This window comes from Primulina huaijiensis, chromosome 8, assembly GCF_012295235.1.
Source record: "Primulina huaijiensis isolate GDHJ02 chromosome 8, ASM1229523v2, whole genome shotgun sequence".
Taxonomy (NCBI): domain Eukaryota; kingdom Viridiplantae; phylum Streptophyta; class Magnoliopsida; order Lamiales; family Gesneriaceae; genus Primulina; species Primulina huaijiensis.
This window is the reverse complement of record NC_133313.1, coordinates 20,283,839-20,302,351: the sequence shown is the minus strand read 5'-3', so window position 1 is coordinate 20,302,351 and position 18,513 is coordinate 20,283,839. Positions and strand designations below refer to the sequence as shown.

Below are 18,513 nucleotides of genomic sequence, written 5' to 3'. Positions count from 1 at the left end.
TACTACAGATTTCATCGTCACAAAAAAATATTTGGATATTGTCTCTTCTTGTTTTTTTTTTTTTTTTTTTTTTTTTTTTTTTTTTTTTTTTTTTTTTTTTTTTTTTTTTTTTTTTTTTCATTTTGATCATATAGAGCGATATATTTTATGTTTGATGAATTTCAAATCCGACGATACTATAGTAGAGTACCAAGTTTGTGGTCGTGATAAATCCAATATGTCGTCATTTTATATTAAAATCATAGCATGCCTATGTTCTAACAATACATATGCAATGTGAGGCTGAGTTCGATTTTCATGTGTTGTAGTTCTTCACATGTCTTTGCTGTCTTGTTTCACTAAAGCCCCTCCACATCTTCTGGTCTCGAGTCCGACATTCAATGTCACCACCGAGTTTCGGCAGATTGCATTGAGCATAAGAATTCAATGTTGGTGGTCCTGTCCTGTTTCTGTCCATCTAGCGATCTATGTTCCTAGGCAGGTCTTTGGTTCAGCGTATTGCATTAAAAATTTTCAGCTGCAAAAATTGCTGTGTTCTTAAAAATATAGCGGCAGCATGACACCAATATCGGAAACAAGACATAAATATTGTATAAATCCGGAACTGTGAAACACCGGTTCAATAAATTTTAGCACCGAAAATTGCAAAAACTCAATAAACACAATGGCAGCAGCCAGCATGGGAGCGGATTAGCTCATTAATTGTCATGTGCATTGTCGAAACAGAGCATATTGCTGCCTATACATAGACCTCCATGCACCATTATTGACAAGTGAACTTCACCAGACAGATGAAATTTGGGAAAAAAGACTTGGCGAGTGAAACCCATTAGATCAATCATCCATCGTGTTCTTAAATGGTTTTGAAGTGTATTTGCAGCAACATAAATGATAAAGTGATGTCCACCATCATGTCATGGGCCGACGCACGTGCACGAAACCGACTACGCGCAACGGAATGCACTTGCAACCACTTGACATTTGTCACCACTTTACAAATAGTGAAGAGGTTACGACAGAAATTTACTATTATTGATCAACAAAGACATTGAAATGAAAGCTAATCACTTTTGGACACAAATGTAAAAGAGAAAGAACGTATTTTCTGTCATAATAGGTCACAGTCAAGATTAGATGATAGACTACCAAACTAAACCGAATGTCATCATAACCACTGAACTTGATTATTGCTTAAAAAATGAAGAAGATTGAGCATAAGAATGAGCGGTCGATAGGTTAAGGGATTCAAAGAATATGCCATCAAGGAATATCAGGTGCACGAGTGCACAATCCAGAATTTTTATTAATGAGTTGAAATTTGATGCATATCATTGAAATGGATTTCCAATGATAACCAAACAGAAAATAACAAGAAATGTATACCCATCACGTAAATACAGACATAATGCTGTCATAGAGCTCCCAAAAAAAAAAAGAAAATACAAGGCAAAAAATACAGCAAAAATAACCAAACTAAGGGGAAAATGTTCTATAATGAAACATCTACATCTTGCAACATATTTACCAGCAGCCACAAACGTGTTTTTCGGACGGCCCTTCAACAGCAGGATTTTGTATTTAGGAGGGCTTATAACACAACAGCAGGTGCATTTCTGCCTCCACTTAGAACATGATTACTGACTAGGGTGAAATAAATGACCGCAAAAAAAAAAATACAAACGATCAATCTGAAAACACTATTTATCACGAGAGAAAGGACTCCATACGTTCAAAAAATGGGAGATGAGCAAGCAGTTTACTTGAAAACTAGAGCTCTCCTTCCCTGTTACATCAGTCAACATAGGGCGTAACTTTGAATCTGTAAAGAAGCTTCTTCTTCTTGGCAGTGGGATTGTCAATGGTGAGTAATATCGTACCCAGCTCTGAAACACTGAAATTGTCAGACACAACTGGTTCATCAGTTGGAGCCATCTTCCTTGTATTCTGTATGATCACCGTGTATCTACGTTTTGTGTTTGGTATATACTCAGCACAATAGCTCACTTCCCAGCCCACTACACGAATCTCCCAAACAAGAGTGCATTTCTGCAGGTAAATTAGAAACCCAATCACATAAAAGAAACTGCTAATATTTCACTCTAAATTATCAATAGTGATAGCTACTATCTTTATGACAGCAGACCTCATTTATTATGATTTCCACAGTTTTCTTAGTCATAGGATTTATGGTGATCTCTGTGGCAGGATTATCGACAGTGAACTCCGGGTTGCATTCACAGAAATCCACATGAAGGCCACCATATCGAGTTGGAACTTGCTCCGGCGATATATACCTGTTACACAAATCAGTTACCAGGTTATTCCAACTACGCATACCTCTCTAAAAGTCACAATGAGAGCTATTCATTTATAAAACTTCTCGCACTTGCAAAGAGTTTCGGCAGTCTTTGTCGATCCAGAAAACACAAATTTACTTTTGGTCCGCTGAGTCAGGAAGGGGCTGATCGTTTTGTAGAACGCCAAGTACCACCAAGGGACATTGATGAACACCTAAAAGCAAGAAAGGATTATTCCATAATCCACAGGGGTATAAAGATTACATTAAATACGCCTACATGGAAACAGATATCATCCAACCAAAGTCCATGCACAGGCAGATAAAGAAATCACCCGCTCCATAAATTTATCCAGTATCAACCCTCACACAAACTGATAAAGAGTCAATTTTATATTCTCTTATCCAATATCTACACTGATGCATTACGAACAAAATAATCGCTATATGTCTGCTCCTTTAGATATAGCAAAGAACCATTTAATTATATTGCCTAAATACCGAGGATGTTAGTATGTATAATAGGACACATTTTCCGTAACACAGACAGTTCGATAGAGACCAAAATTATGACATGATCAAATAACAGTATCACGATTGCATCACTTCAGAGTCTCGTAATTTCCCAGAATCACCTCGAAGCCAAAACAAGTCATAAATGCAGTAAGTATATCAACCAAATCAATACCTGTTTTGCCACAAATTCAGGATAATTATCCTGAAGAATCTGCAAAGCCTGCTTTGTCGCAGTGTGAAGCTCCCTTTTCCCCAGTCCGGGAGAATTCTTGAGATCACTAACTTGAAAAATTGTATTGATCCCGCCGGGATTGAAGTCCAGTTTCCTTATACTTCTTTCAAGAAACTGTACTCTCCACCTCAGAAACTTCATTCTTTTTTCCCCATCAGCAAACGTATTAAAATACAACTCTTTATTCAGAAACTCCCCATAAACGTTGTAACATACCGGGTGTCCGTTTTTATCGTGTCCCCGCATAAAGACAACCTTTTCAAGATCATCACCCAATTCCTCCTTCACTAATTCATCAACATTAAACTCCTTTCGCCATTTTATCGTGTTCTTCAACATGTCGAAGGATTCTTGTACTTTAAAGTCGCGGGCTCGTAGAAACTTGAGCAAAATCACGTCACTCCGATCGTCTTTCAACAAGGGCACACCCCAAATGGACACTTCTTCAGGCGCAGTCGGAGTGTCCGAGGAAAACAGGCCATGTTTAAGAACTTCTTGTATATTATATTTGAACTCTTCGAGTGTTCTGCGATGAAAATGAGAGAGATCTGAAGGATTATTGCTTTCTTCCTTGAAAGAACCCAAAACCACAGGGACCGTCTTCTTTCCTGTCGGTTTCTCATCTTCGGATTGTGCAGCTTCTTGAGATTGCACTTCTAAAGCAGAAACTAGCGTCCTAGAGTCCGAGGCAGTGGAATCAGTTTCCGTCACGTTGAGAGAAAGATGCTCCCCCGCAAACGGCGGTTCCAGAGACGACGGCTCCAGTGGGGTGCTTTTCTCTGTCACAATAACGAGGTCCTTCAGCTGTTCTTCAACAGGGAAAGGAGTGAGCGAGTCTTTGGCCACCGACTCCATCGGTTTCCCGGCAGCAGATCCCAGTTCTTGCTGTAGTGGCAATTCTACCTCCTCAGGTAGCGGTGTCTGGTGGACAACTACTCGTGGGTCAGTTTGAGTGGATTCCCCGGACATTACTAATATCGATTATGATTTACTCGAGTGGAGAAGAATTGGGCACAGTTGAGAGCAAGTTCCCAGTTCGATGTGTGTGTGAAAAGAAACGGCCAGTACTCGAAGAAGACAAAGCGAAACACAGCAGCTTTATGTTTTTGTACGTGTTACTACATCAAATGTGAGGATGTACGACCGAAAACCAGCCAAACCATATATATATTATTAAGTATAAAATATGGATGAAGAGGTCACGTGAGACGATTTCACGAATTTTTATCTACCAAACATATCAATTCTACCGATATTTACAATAAAAAATAATACTCTTAGCATAAAAAGTAATATTTTTTCATAGATGACCCAAATAAGATATATGTTTCACAAAATACGACCAATAAGATCGTCTAACACAAGTTTTTGTCAATATAGATTATGCTTCATGTATAATTTTTTTCAAGGAAAAAACTCGTAATTTTATTGATTAAAATCATCAATTACAAGATTAACCAACCAAAAAAAAAATTCATCATTCATCCAAACAAAAGGTAAAGACGAAGAAAAAGCAAAACGAGCAATATTATGAGCAACATTATTCGACGATGGACAGACATGCTTCATGTATAAATTATGTTAATACATAATATTACAAAATACATATTAAGAAATGGTTGATGATGTTTTGAATCTACACACAATTATGTTATACATGATATTGCAAATATACGTTTGAAATAGTTGATGATAATTGCGGATAGTTCTTTTTTCCACATTTTCATAATCTTAATCATAGTTTGTAATGTCTCAAAATTTAAAAGTTCATCTAAACCGCGTGATAATTATTTTATTATTTAATTAAGATATTTAAATTAAAGATTTAAGTTTTAATAGATTTTCAATTAATTTATGCGAAGCCATATTCTCGAAAAATAAAAATCAAACATTTACCCAAGACCAAGTGGGTAATCACTTTTATTATAGTATTAGCACTTTTAAAATCAGATTAATTAGAGAGAAAAAGCACATTAAGCAACCATCATTAACGTGAAATTCGAGAAAATAAACCCAACTTCTGTATAAAATGGATATTTAATTCTCATTGCATCAAGTGTATGTTAATCAAAAGAAATTTTTTTAAGATATTTTAATGATACGTGGCAAGGTTATGACTGAATATATNGTGGATGTCGATCTTCCTTTTGCCTCACCAAAATTGATTATTCATTCTATGGGGCTAAACAAAAAAATAGACATATTCTTGAGAGTTAAACCATACATTTTAAAATATATCATGGAAGTTAAGTCATAAATCATATCCATTATGAGGAGTTTAGCCAGAAATTAGATCTATAATGGGGAGTTATGTCATAAAATTTATAACGTTGACGAAAAAATTATGAGCCACGTTTTGTAAAATAATTTGAGGATTTTGGAAAAATGTTGACTCTTTATGTGTTACATTATTTTAAATGAGTTGAGTAGAGTTGATGTTTTAATATATTGAAGTTGGAGGTATATGTCTCATGCATGTCATTTTTATTATGTATTATTTGTTATCTTCAGAACCATATGCTGAGCATATACGTTCATTAGATTTCATTAATGCAGGTGAGGAAGACTGATGTACCGTTGACTGGAGATGAACGACGAGCTGGGACTGAAAAGGAGCACTTATCTTGGCCTTGACGATTTCCGCAAAAACTTTTAATTTTATATTTATTTAATCTAGTCGATGAAATTTTAAAATTTAGTCATTACTTTAAAGATTGTCGTTGTCATCATGTTGATGTTCACGATAGTTGTATGACATGGTTAATGATTGATATATCTTATTTTATAGCACAATGTGTTTAATCACAAAGAAGTTTTAAAAAGTACAAGACGACGTATCCACACCTTGTGCTCAGTGCGAAGCTGAAATTTTTTAAAGTAAAGTCTCACCCAGTGGCATGCTCACGCCTTGTGCATAGTACAAGGCTGAATTTTTTTAAAAAAGGAAAAGAAATTTAAAGAGGTGTGCTCATGTCTTAACATATTTTATAATCTGGAAAAAAAATTTCCGCATTTAATACTTTTGATAAAACTTAAGATATTATTCCCAAATCAAATTTTTGAGCGTCAAACTCCTACAAAACTATAAAGTTTTGCAAATACTAAGATGAGGTCGGGAATAAGTTTGGAATTGGAATATATTGTCAAATTGGTCGTTTTCTGTAGCAAACGAGATCGTGAATTTCATAATTATTATTCGAAGAAAAAAGAGTGGTTTAAACCGAAAGCTAACAACTCCCCCTTTATTGCTCATTTTGGGGATATGAGGGCCACCAGCATGCTATTCTCCACTTAAGGCACGACACAATTCTATACTCTCCAGCAAATAGTTCTTTTTTGCTATTTTAATCGAGGTTAGTGCCACAAATGTTGGACTTGGGTTTATTTGGGCTTTTTTGGGTAAGCCCGTGTAATTTACGAACTTGCCATAGGCCTTTCAGTAGGGCCCAATTAGGTTTTACAAGACTGGTCGCATATATTTCTACTAGGGTTATTTTTGCTGCTGTTCTCTCCCCATTTGGAACCCGCAACGCACCTCTAGAGCTTGAAATGGCGCCCAAGCAGAAGATCGCAAGAGCTTCCCGTAACCCGGAACTCATTCGCGGGATACGAAAACACTCTAGATCAGCAACGTACCACAAACGTGGACTCTGGGCAATCAAACAGAAAAACGGAGGCAAATTCCCCCACCACGAGAAGGCGGCGGCGGCGGTTGCTTCCGTGGCGGAGAAGCCACAGAAGTTTTACCCGGCTGATGACGTCAAGAAGCCGCTCTCAAACAAGCGCAAGGCCAAACCCACTAAGCTCAGGTTATATTAAATATTTTATCTCTCAGTCTTGCTTTTTAACTAAGAATATGTTGTTTTCTGATGCTTTTTTTTGGGGTGTTTTTTGGATTTAGAGCTAGTATTACTCCTGGGACAGTGTTGATTGTATTGGCCGGAAGGTTTAAGGGAAAAAGGGTTGTCTTCTTGAAGCAACTTTCTTCTGGCTTGCTCCTTGTCACTGGTGAGTAAATATTTTGATGATCTGGGGATTTATCTTTTCTATGTTTTCTCATTTCTTGCAGTCGTATCAATTTCTATATGCATTTTATGGAGGTAATCAAATTTTTTTGGGTTTCATGATATGCAAACGATGAATGGTAAAAAAAAATTTGTTCCTTGCAATGTACATATGGACGATGCAACTGTCTGCGATATTTTGAATTTGTGAATCAGTTTTTCAGACATTGTGTTTGTTTTCATTTTTCCGGGGTTTCAATCTTTGACTTATTGATGATTAACGAGAATTATATTGTTGAAATTGGTATTATCTGAAACCTGATTTTGATCTTGGGAGGTACTTCAGTTATTCATTTCATTAGCTTGGCCACTAAATTTATTGGGGTCACCCATTTTTTATTGAATAATAATACTTCCATAGGTCCATTCAAGATCAACGGTGTTCCTCTCAGACGTGTCAACCAGTCATATGTTATTGGAACATCCACAAAGGTTGATGTTTCTGGGGTGAACTTGGAGAAGTTCGATGACAAGTACTTTGCCAAACAAGTTGAGAAGAAGAAGACTAAGGGGGAGAATGAATTCTTCGAGGCAGAGAAACAGGTAAACTTTTTAATGAATCGACACACTGTTATTCTTGGTTATCCCTATCCAATTGCGTAAATGGTCAAAATCTATAGGATAAAACCGCGCTCCCCACAGAGAAGAAGGATGACCAAAAAGCTACTGATGCACCTTTGCTAAAAGCTATCGAGTCTGTCCCTGAATTGAAGGCCTATTTGGCTGCAAGGTTCTCCCTCAAGGCTGGCATGAAACCTCATGAGTTGGTCTTCTAGAGGAAGTGCCTACTTTAATCAGTAATACCCATTTTTGTTATCCTTTTTTTACCGTGTCTCCTGGAACTTACATTGGAGGAAGCCTCGTAAGAGCGAATTTAAATTGTTACGGGGATCATCTTGGTTTTACTTATTTTGTTTTATGTTGCTTCTGTTTTTCATACTCAAGTGATTAGTGAAATTTCTTCTCCACTTTATTGTTTTTTGGAGATTTATTTGATTTCTGTGTGAGCTATATTTCAACGCATATTGTCATGTCCATCAATCGAGTCGTTTTTTTGTTTTATCGTGTCTTTTGGACCTCGTTACATTTCACATATTGATGCATAATGTTAGAACTCCAGATACGCGTACACCAATTTTTTAGTTTCATTTTCTTGATTTGAACTCCTTTCAGCCCGACTTTGTTTTCTTGGGTCTCTACATCACTACATGATATCGAAGCTCGTTTATAGTTCAAATTTGAGCTAATAATTGCTCGAATAAGCTCAAATATAAAATATTTCCCTATCCAAATTTAGTTGGAGAATACCCAAACCAGGTATAAAAATTTTCTGGTATTTGATCCTTTTCGATTTTTTATATATCCTTAAATTTGAACTTTATGACCGCTCACAAATAAAAAATCTAATCTTGATTCGACCAAACAATGAACCTGAAGGGAGGGGCGGCACATTTTTTTTCACCTGGAGAAGATAGAACAGAACTTAAGTCATACACGGACTTTCGCAGATGTATTTCTACACGAAACCATCTCAGTTATTTACAAGCAAGCCATTATTAGCCAATTTCTCATGACAACAAAAGATTCCTCTGTATCTGCATCTGCATCTGCACCTGCACCTTCTTCAGTAGTCTGAGGCCTGTGACCGAAACCGTGCCCCCTAACTGCAAAAATGACCATCTTTGATTCCTTGTCGCTCTTCAAAATTTCTTCCAAAATGTCTACGGGCAAAGTGTGTCATTCACCCGCGATTAACAGCAGAGGCGCTTTTATATTGCTAGCAACAGAGGAGTCTATCCTCCTGCCATAAAATGAGACCCCCGTTCCAAAATAGGACCCCTGATCTTGTGCCAGAACATGATAACCCGGCCGCCTCCGAAGCAAAAACCTTATTTCCTAGCGGAAAAAGATGACTATTCTGTTTTCAGACGAGTTGGAACATCCAATTTAAATTATTAATGTGTTAAAAATAGTACAAATTACAAACAACCAACAACAAACATTACGAAACAACAAATAATAAATATTAATGTTGAAATAAAAAAAAATATTATGAGAATATTCTATTGTAGTGCGAAATGTAGTGCAGTGAGTTGGAGATGATTTTGGTGTACTACTAATATAACGCAAAATGTAATGCAGAATATGGTGCAATGGGTTGATGATTACATGAATGGCTATATAAACATCAACTTGCCTATCTTATAAGAAAAGATAAACTGGTGGGCAGGCCTACACCATTTTTACACATCTCCTTGAGATGTAAAAAATATATAAAATTTTCCATGTTTTTAAAAATTAAAAAATAGAATGCATATGTATATAATACTTAAAAGAAGCCCAGTATCAGAACGAACCTGAAGCCCAAATGTACAAACCTACAAGCCCCGAACAACCCAAACCCAAGCCTAGCCCCGCTTTCGTCGTCCTCGTCATCACCAAAAGGCAAGTGTTCTTCACCGTTGCCAAAAACTCTTCGGTGCGATTTCAAGTCGCGTCGGTCAATCCGGTACACAATATCTGTGTAATCGTTGCTAATTTTGGTTTTAATTTCTCACGAGTCCACTTTTCTGATTTGTCTTGTAGAAATTTATGATGGCCTCCCTCTTCAAGGTAATTCGCGTTTTTTCCCATCTAACGTACTCTCGTGAACTATTTAAGATCACTTGAAGGTTCTGGAACAATATTTATGTTCATATTTTGCAACACTTGCAGTATAGAACTCCAATTTGCAGCTAGGGATTTTGAGCTCTTTGTTTGTTCTTCATAAAATGTTGTGCTTTATGATTCACAGATTTTTCCTTTGTCACTACATACCATTTTTGCGCGGTTTCTTTTGATACATTTTTTGATTTTTTTTTTAATTTTTGGCATTTTGATATTGCGCGGTATAAGCGCTTCTAGGTTTGTACATTATCACTTGCTAATTTCTGTTGGGGGTTTGTGGGGAGTTGATGATTCAGCACTCAGCAGTAAATGTGGCACCACATTCTTCAGAAATTGTGCATGGTTTACTTCTAACTTCTTGTTCTTGGGGCGTTGTCAATTTACTATATATATTGCTTTAACTTTGCCTCAGGATCCGAACAAGATATCAGTTTATCGGGATAGGAGGTTTTCTGGGACGCAGGAAGAATTTGAAGAGGCGCTTTTGAGCTCGACCACAGTTTATGTGGGAAACATGTCATTTTACACTACAGAGGAGCAAGTGTACGAGCTATTCTCTCGAGCTGGAGAGATTAAGAAGATGATCATGGGTTTGGATAAGAACTCTAAAACACCATGTGGATTCTGCTTTGTTGTGTAAGCCTTTGCGTTATATACTCTAGTTCCTTGGGTATTAGCTGCAGACGGGCTTAAATTTTTTAGCCGTTTCTTTGTTTTGTTCATCTCAGAAATAAAAAACAACATTAGATGGGCTGAAAGTTTATTAAATTGATTTCAGTTATTTCTGTGCTGCTTTTTTTTTTATTTTTATTTTTGAGAAATGTTACTAACCCCGAGAAATTGACTGGTGCATCGAAAATTGTGCTGTTTGTGGGTTTCATTGGACGTAGATAATCATTTGGTGAATTTCCATTAATGAGTAATACTTATGGGTATACCTATTTTTGAGCATGCATAGATACTAGCCTGTGCAGTCTTTATATAGTTCTCAGCTCATACACACACATCTTGCCTATCATATGATTAACTTGAATTATGTGCCAAATGTTGGGTCGCTTTTCTTCAAAATTAATTTATTGATCGTCATATACTTAAAAATATTCTCTCTGGTAAATGTTGAAGAAAATGCCACACTTTTGTAGTTACACCAAGAGTAGCAATTTGTCCAATTCTGACATCCTTTTCTGCTCCTTTATGACTTTCATCTTTGTAGCTCGATGCTAATTTATGTCTTTGAGGTGATTTGATTTGTAACAGAATTTTTTCCATTGCTGTTATGTAGCTTTTAAGTTTCTCTAATACTTAATTGCTTTATGTTGTTAATTAATCCTTATGCTTTTGAGATAAAATGAAATGGGAAGCTGTATTGGAACCTTGCGCTGCTTGTCAGGTACTACTCCAGGGATGATACCGAAGATTGTGTCAAATATATTAGTGGTACAATTCTCGATGATCGTCCTATTCGGGTTGATTTTGATTGGGGGTTTCAAGAGGGTAGGCAGTGGGGTCGTGGCCGAAGTGGTGGGCAGGTGATGCAAATAAATTTTCTTCATCCTCCTAATCTACTCTTAGAAATCTACTGTTAGAACTAATTGATTCCTTTTCTTTTACCAGGTGAGGGATGAATATCGGACTGACTATGATCCAGATATCCTTTTAACCTATTACTTAGAACAACTGTTATTTCAACTTCTTAAATTATTGGATTCATGCTTGATTTTATTCATTTTTCTTATAAAAGTGTTATTATTCTTTGTGCAAAGATTTTGTATGCTTAGAATTCTAAGAGAACTGCTGTGTATTTTGAGTTGAGCATTACTATATTGGAGTTGAGAGAACCGCGAACTGAAATCAGAACCTTCTCTAAATAATTGAAAGAAAAATCGTTTATTGATTTTTGTTCCTATAAACAAAATTGGAATAAAATCCAGATCGAAAACTATGTGAATCGTGACCAAAATTGTCATCTGTCATAAGTTCTAAAGTCACGAGGATAATTATACAACATAATTTATGTAATTTAAACTACTTAATTTTCATAAATTAAATTATAACCATATTTTAAATTATTTTTCAGTGAAAAATAAAATATTCATAAAATTTAGTGACGAAATTATTGATAATTTAATTAGTTTTACCTCATGAGACACATCGTTATGGTTCCATGGTCTATTAAAATTGGAATAGTTGTTTTTGAAATTGTGATGAACTTATATTAGAGTCCTGTCAAACTGATAGCTTCGAGCCTGTACCATGTCATATTGGATTTCTTAGCGGTTGTACCTTCCCTTTCATGATCCGTTTCACCAAGTCATGTTCTGTGTACTCTACACTTCATGTGGTGACCCCCGTCTGGTGACCCCCGTCTTTCATTGGGTGCATTGTGCATGACATCTTGTTTTCGCGTGTATGTTGGTTGAAATTTGTGAGTTATAGTTTATAGGAATAAGATAAGATCCGTTGGTATACTGTAATTAATCTGTCTGATTAAATGGCATGAAATTTTGCCAGTTTCCTTGATTTATCATACGTAGAGGTGGTTATGGTAAATTAGTACAAAAGGAGTTGGAAGCACAGAGGCAGCTAGTGGATTATGGTGCCGGATCATTTCCACCTGTTATGACTTCTGACTGTAAGTGGCATTCGGTTAACCATGATTTGCATGTCTTCAATCACAAATCTTTAGGTCCTTGTCATGGAACACACGTAAAACTTCTGTATAAATAGCCACAATTAAAAAATCTTTTTATTGGATGGTCCTTGTCTCCTTGAGTGTGATTTTCATTTGCTTATGGATACATAGGTAATCATCTTGCTTGTAAAACTGAATTGCTGAACTAAACGTTCATACATGTTTGGAGTTTTGACTTTTCTGTAGGATATGTTTAATGACTAAGGTGAAATCTATGAACTCTGTCACATGGATACATGGTATATGGGTTATTAAGTGGTTATAATGAATATCTTCGAGGATTTAACTGTATATTGGTGTATAATCTTTGTATATATGAACCTAATGAATTTATTTCTGACCTTCAACTTCTGTAGTTGGTGGACTTGGTGGAAACTATCATCAAGGGCGACCTCACCGCCATGGCAGAGGTATTATTCTTGTTGCGTCATAGGCTGTCTTTGTTGTCTTGACTAAAATTCATTAGTTGCTTCCATACTTTGAAAAAACAGATTACCCTCGCAAACGATACCGGGACGATGACCGCGGGGGTTCAGATTTCTCAAAGAGAAGGTCAGATTATGTATACCGGAGAATTCCAGGGCATGAATCCAGACCTGTAAGTTTTTGTCGTTAATGCTAGGACAATACATTTTTTAACCTTTATGTATTACTTTTTAAAATCTCGTTCCAAAATGATCTGCTGCTGCATCTGTTTGTTTTAACCATTCAACGTGCATATGCTCTATGTACAGTTATAAGTTTTGGGAATTTTTTTATTTGATCACAAAAGATTGGACAAGACTTATGATAAGAACTCATTCACGTTATCTGATTGAGATTAATGTAATTACTGAAGCCACTGTGTGTATTTTTCGACCCCACTCAAGAAACAACAGAATTGAGAACAAAATGCCGTCTTTGGTCATCATATTCCTATGTCATTTTGGTTTTCAGGAGAAAAACCCACGGTTTCGAGAAAGTGGTGATTCTGATGACGATGAGGAGGATGATCCTAAGAAGCTTTCTTAGGAAATTTCGGCTGCCTATGCGTGAATTTAACTGCTAAATAACATGTGTCTCCTTGCTTCGATTCAAAAGTTGCGGTTACATTCCATTTCTCACTCACTATCCTGTAACACTTCTCTTTCACAACATCTCTATCGCACTGTAAATTTCATTTTTCCCTTTAATATGCTAAGATTGAAACAAATTGCTCTAGATTACAATGCTGGATTATTACTAGTCTCCTCGTCTTTCTTCGGAGCGTATAATTTGATTAGTTGTACTTTATACATAAATATTTCTAATCACTAAAAATCTAGACTTGGGTCATTTTTCGTCATTAAATGATATTTTCCAAGATAAGAGAGTTCGTTCCATTTTTTTTAAAACCTTGGAACCTGCTGCCGCTGTTTTTGATATGTTCTGAGTAAATCCAAAAGATTAACGCAGTATCTTGTAAATTATGTTGATAAGGTAAATTTCATTGGACAAGTATTATGTGACAGACTCAAAATAAGGATAACAGAGACAACGAATGATTGGACTCTTGATTTTTTTTAAAAAGTTCATCATACCTTATCATCTAAAATACGGATTGGAAGATGTTGATTCCAAATATTAGTGTCATGCAAAAAGTTTAGATACATGTGCCTTTTTCTATATAAAAAAAGAAGATTGAAATAAGTATAGGTCGACTCTCTAAAGGTGACGCCTGAGTTGGTTGCATCTTTAACTTTTCTGACTAGGTTTCTCCGTTTCTGGTCAATAGACTAATTCTTGGGCCATTAAATAAATTATGGCATCCTTTTTGACTCCAAAAATTTTAGCAAGAAATCAACCACTTCTCGCTTAAAACCATCCCTTGTCAACTCAGCAGTAAAGATTCCGAATTCGTAATACCGAATTCGTAATATTAAAATAATAAAGATTAATTAATCTTAGCATAAGATGTGGTTTCTTTGGAAACAAATAGGATAATGGTTGTTAAAAAAATCAGGAGAATAGTTTAGCATTCAAAATTTTAAATTTAAATTCTATTCTTTTTTAAAATATTCGAATTTAATCCAAAAATATATCTTTTTCTAACATAACGGGACGCATCAAATAATAATTGTCCATTTTTTCAAAAAGAGATTATAAATTAAATTTTACTCCAAATGACTCATCATGATGAGTCGTTATCATTAGACTTTTTATGAATGGCGATGTTATTCAAATGCAAAAAAGACAAGAACAGAACAAGGGAATATAATAATAAAGAAACAAGAGAGCAAGAAACACAAAGATAAAATAAATAATAAAACACTTTTCTGTAAAAAGGAAAAAAATACCAAGTAAAAATGGCCATATTGTTCATTTGTCTTCACTCCTCACCTCAATGGGAGTCAGTGCAAGCAGACAATGAACTTTGAAAAAGATCACTTGCATTAAATTGCTTGCTTGAATTTGCAGTTGAGCTGGTTTTGGGTTCCTTGTTCGCACACGATTTTTATTTTGGTTTTTTAATCATCGCAATTACATTATTAGTCAGTATTCTAAAAATAAAACCACCCCTTCTCCCCAACCACCTACTTGTTTCTCTTACCCTTGAAAGCAATTGCTGCCTCTTTGGTTTTTCGCTGACTAATCAAGAAAAATAAAATCTGGGTTTTGTTAAAAATTCAATCTTTAGTCTTCCAGAATGGGGAATAAACTCATGTGTATGCCTAAGAAGGATAGCAAGAATGGTGGGATTGTATCAAGAAGTAAAAGGGGTGCGTTGTCGAAGAGGAAGGGTGCAACAGAGGAAGAATTGCTGCACAGGCAAGCCCTTGCTATGGCTATTCAGCAGCATCAGCTTTCTCAGAGATTTGAAAATGGGTCCATGTCTAGGCGAATTGGATCCACCAGCTCTCGCCGCCACACCGCCAATTTGTCTGACCCTTTTTCTAGTGCCCCTGCTAATAATAAACAGGTAAAGTTTTACTTGTTTGCGGTGCCTTATGCTTGTTTTTTGCTTCTTTTTGTAGTCTGCACTAATTTTCTTATTAATATTTACTGGTACTTTTGTGGTTGAAATTTGTTTTGAATTTGGGGAGCCACGATTAGGATCTAAAGGGAAAAGGTTGAGTTGTATATGTTATCTCTTAATTTGTATTTATTTTTTATTTGGGTACATAGAAAGTGTGGCTAGGATTAATGACCCTGTTCAAAGAGTAGAAAAAGTCGGGATTTATGGGCTTTTTCTTTGAGAAAGTGAAAAGGTGGTTCTTTTTTTAGGATCGAGGAGTCTTATTTGTGATATTTAATAAATCTTGGTGCAAATGGTGGTTTGATTTTTATATACGGTGTCTTGTAAGATTAAAGATGTGCCACAACACCATTCTGAGTTACTTATCATATCACTTGTCGGTTGGCTGGTTAGGATATTTTTGCAAGCATTTTCTTTAGACGAGCACAAGCCCCTAAATACCTTCTTTTAAGGGATAATCCTTTTCCTTTATTTTATAAGTTATCTAATGATCAAACATTTGTTTCACTCTTTCATACGTGTATCATTTACAGTTACCAGAGTTTTTGGAGAATCTCAAAACAAAGAAATTTGTTTTGGTACACGGTGAAGGATTCGGAGCTTGGTGTTGGTATAAAAGTATCGCATTACTCGAGGAATCAGGGTTACTTCCTACCGCCTTGGATCTAACAGGATCTGGTATTGATCTAACTGATACAAACAAGGTTTCCACACTGGCAGAGTACTCAAAACCCTTGATTGATTTTCTGCAAAAATTGTCAGAGGATGAAAAGGTAGGAAGTACTTGGAAGTTATAGTCGATCCATTTCAGAGCCCACTTTTAGTTTCTGTTGACTGGCATTGACTGCAGACCAAGTAACAGGTGTGTCTTTGCAGGTAATATTGGTTGGCCACAGTAGTGGAGGTGCTTGCATTTCCTATGCATTAGAGCATCTCCCAGAGAAGATCTCAAAAGCCATCTACATTTGTGCTACAATGGTATCTGATGGACAGAGGCCTTTTGATGTGTTTGCTGAAGAGGTGTGTTTAAAGTTTTGCTCTCGAAGTTTCTTTTCTTTGCGAAGTAACTTGATGCTATGTCCTAAATCAGTGGAACATTGGAACTCATAATTAATCTGGAATTTCTCGAAATTGCATTTTGGAATTTTACTGACCAAAAGAGAAAATGATTAAACTTTGTTTGTTTCCTTCATAGAAAATTAAGTATCCATTAAGTAAGCTTTTATCATCTGTCTTGAACTTTTAGCAAATTTTGCCATTTCCATTTAGCCTGCTTTGTTTAGCAGGCACAAAGGATGACATGTTCTTGTGGACTACTCCCTGCTTTTGTGGTATTCATTTTCTGTGATATCATGCTTTGACACAATTCTCTTGCAGCTTGGTTCTGCAGAACTTTTTTCACCTGAGTCGAAGTCTCTAATTTATGGCAATGGTAAAGACAATCCTCCAACGGCATTCATGTTTGAAAAACAGCAAATGCATGGGTTATATTTTAATCAATCTCCTGCTAAGGTAAGTTTACTTTACTGATTTTGGAGTTCAAATCATATCTTGGACTTGTGAATAGATTTACATAGTAGTAGTACATAAAGTTTCTATATTACTCATTCATTCTCGATTAGCGATTTAGTATGATGATCTGGTTTCTTGTATGAGTACAACCACGAACAAGTAGTTATAACTTTAGCGAAATCAGGATAAAAATAATTAGAGCTACCAATGTGTAGTATATGAAGTAACTTAATGGCTCTATATAATGTGGTATCTGATAGGAACATAGGAATAGGATCGGTGAATAGTAGAACACAGAAGAATGTAGCTTAGAAAAGTGCTTTATTAAAGTTCTTATAGTTCCTTTTTAAGAAAAAATTAGAAGCAGTCCAGTAAAAGAAAGCCTTTTTTTGTCAAAGAGAAGCTGTAGCTTAAGTTTTCGGTTTTCTTGAGCATTTTTTGGAAATAGCTTCTGTCCAAATACAATATCTTTTAAAATAAATAATGCTCTTCTTATCTTGGCTTCACGATCCAAACCAACTCACAATCTTAAAAAGCAACTGCTTTTGAAAGGCTACCTCTTTTAACATGCCAGGCATAACTGTTTATTAATCCTTTGTGTTCCTTTAAATATGTAATTTAACTATGAACAAGTGAAATGTAGACGACCTTGAAGTTTGACATCCTTTATCTTGTAATCTGAAATATAAGAATTCATCTTGTCAGGTGCATTTGCTTAACACAAGCTAAGAATAGAAAGCATATGATTTTTTCCCTGTCACTTATACTAACTGCATGATTTTTATCATCTTGTTCCAGGATGTTGCTTTAGCTATGGTTTCCATGAGACCCATTCCTCTTATTCCCATGATGGAGAAATTGTCTTTATCAGCAGAAAAGTATGGAACTGGACATCGATTCTACATTCAAACGCTGGATGATCATGCCCTTTCGCCAGATGTACAAGAAAAGCTTGTGAGAGAAAATCCACCCGAAGGTGTCTTTAAGATCAAAGGCAGCGACCACTGTCCCTTTTTCTCAAAGCCTCAGTCTTTGCATAAAATTTTGCTTGAAATTGCCCAAATTCCGTAGGATCAAACATTACTTGGTATGGATATTTCGGGAGATTCTTGCTGAAGCTAGGAGGTGTACTATATGTTAGGCAACGTGTTAAATTTAATATATATGTGCATACATATATATAGAAAATGATACAACGCAGATTTAATTAATTGCTCTTTTTCCCGTTTTCTTGATTTTTTTTTTTTACTTGGGTTACAGAGTTGCTCGTTCAGAGCGCGTGCTTAATTTTGCTCACATGGGCTACTACTACGACCACATGACATGAAATTAAAAAAAAATGATGGAATGAAATGGTGATTTATGTGTTGAAAAAAAGAAAGAGAACCTTTTTCTTATTTCATATTGATCGCAGTGACCATGGTTACACAATCCGAGTTTTACAACCTCGATTTAAAGTGTATTTTGTAGTTCCGAGAAGAAAACAAAGAAAATGAAAATAAAATACTACCATTCATTCCTTATTTTTTTTGTATGAAT

At 35.8% G+C, this 18,513-nt stretch overlaps 4 protein-coding genes across 6 annotated transcripts; 3 read left to right on the top strand and 1 right to left on the bottom strand.

Moving 5' to 3' along the window:
- Positions 1 to 1,283: 1,283 nt before the first annotated feature.
- LOC140983502 (patellin-3-like) lies at positions 1,284 to 4,187 on the bottom strand. 2 transcript variants are annotated; one of them, XM_073450583.1, is made up of 5 exons: positions 2,985 to 4,187; positions 2,387 to 2,511; positions 2,144 to 2,294; positions 1,761 to 2,046; positions 1,284 to 1,613 (listed from the first exon to the last, which is right to left on the bottom strand). In XM_073450583.1, exons 1-4 carry the CDS (start codon positions 4,011 to 4,013, stop codon positions 1,792 to 1,794), a joined length of 1,560 nt encoding a protein of 519 aa, XP_073306684.1. In that variant the 5' UTR covers positions 4,014 to 4,187; the 3' UTR covers positions 1,284 to 1,613; positions 1,761 to 1,791. The 2 variants fall into 2 exon arrangements, with proteins under 2 accessions (XP_073306684.1, XP_073306683.1); XM_073450582.1 differs by having other exon boundaries at positions 1,284 to 2,046; positions 2,985 to 4,186.
- Positions 4,188 to 6,528: 2,341 nt separating this feature from the next.
- Positions 6,529 to 8,089, top strand: LOC140981987 (large ribosomal subunit protein eL6-like). The gene is made up of 4 exons (XM_073448400.1): positions 6,529 to 6,853; positions 6,946 to 7,052; positions 7,470 to 7,651; positions 7,729 to 8,089. The coding sequence occupies exons 1-4, from the start codon at positions 6,594 to 6,596 to the stop codon at positions 7,882 to 7,884; spliced, it is 705 nt and encodes a 234-aa protein (XP_073304501.1). The 5' UTR covers positions 6,529 to 6,593; the 3' UTR covers positions 7,885 to 8,089.
- A 1,382-nt stretch (positions 8,090 to 9,471) lies between these two features.
- On the top strand, positions 9,472 to 13,723 carry LOC140983240 (nuclear cap-binding protein subunit 2-like). 2 transcript variants are annotated; one of them, XM_073450197.1, is made up of 9 exons: positions 9,472 to 9,617; positions 9,695 to 9,721; positions 10,188 to 10,411; positions 11,166 to 11,304; positions 11,390 to 11,423; positions 12,306 to 12,407; positions 12,824 to 12,877; positions 12,959 to 13,065; positions 13,404 to 13,723. In XM_073450197.1, exons 1-9 carry the CDS (start codon positions 9,477 to 9,479, stop codon positions 13,476 to 13,478), a joined length of 903 nt encoding a protein of 300 aa, XP_073306298.1. In that variant the 5' UTR covers positions 9,472 to 9,476; the 3' UTR covers positions 13,479 to 13,723. The 2 variants fall into 2 exon arrangements, with proteins under 2 accessions (XP_073306298.1, XP_073306299.1); XM_073450198.1 differs by lacking the exon at positions 9,695 to 9,721.
- A 1,084-nt stretch (positions 13,724 to 14,807) lies between these two features.
- On the top strand, positions 14,808 to 18,204 carry LOC140982533 (putative methylesterase 12, chloroplastic). Its single transcript, XM_073449080.1, has 5 exons — positions 14,808 to 15,405; positions 15,996 to 16,235; positions 16,339 to 16,482; positions 16,840 to 16,974; positions 17,773 to 18,204. The coding sequence occupies exons 1-5, from the start codon at positions 15,133 to 15,135 to the stop codon at positions 18,043 to 18,045; spliced, it is 1,065 nt and encodes a 354-aa protein (XP_073305181.1). The 5' UTR covers positions 14,808 to 15,132; the 3' UTR covers positions 18,046 to 18,204.
- Positions 18,205 to 18,513: the final 309 nt, after the last annotated feature.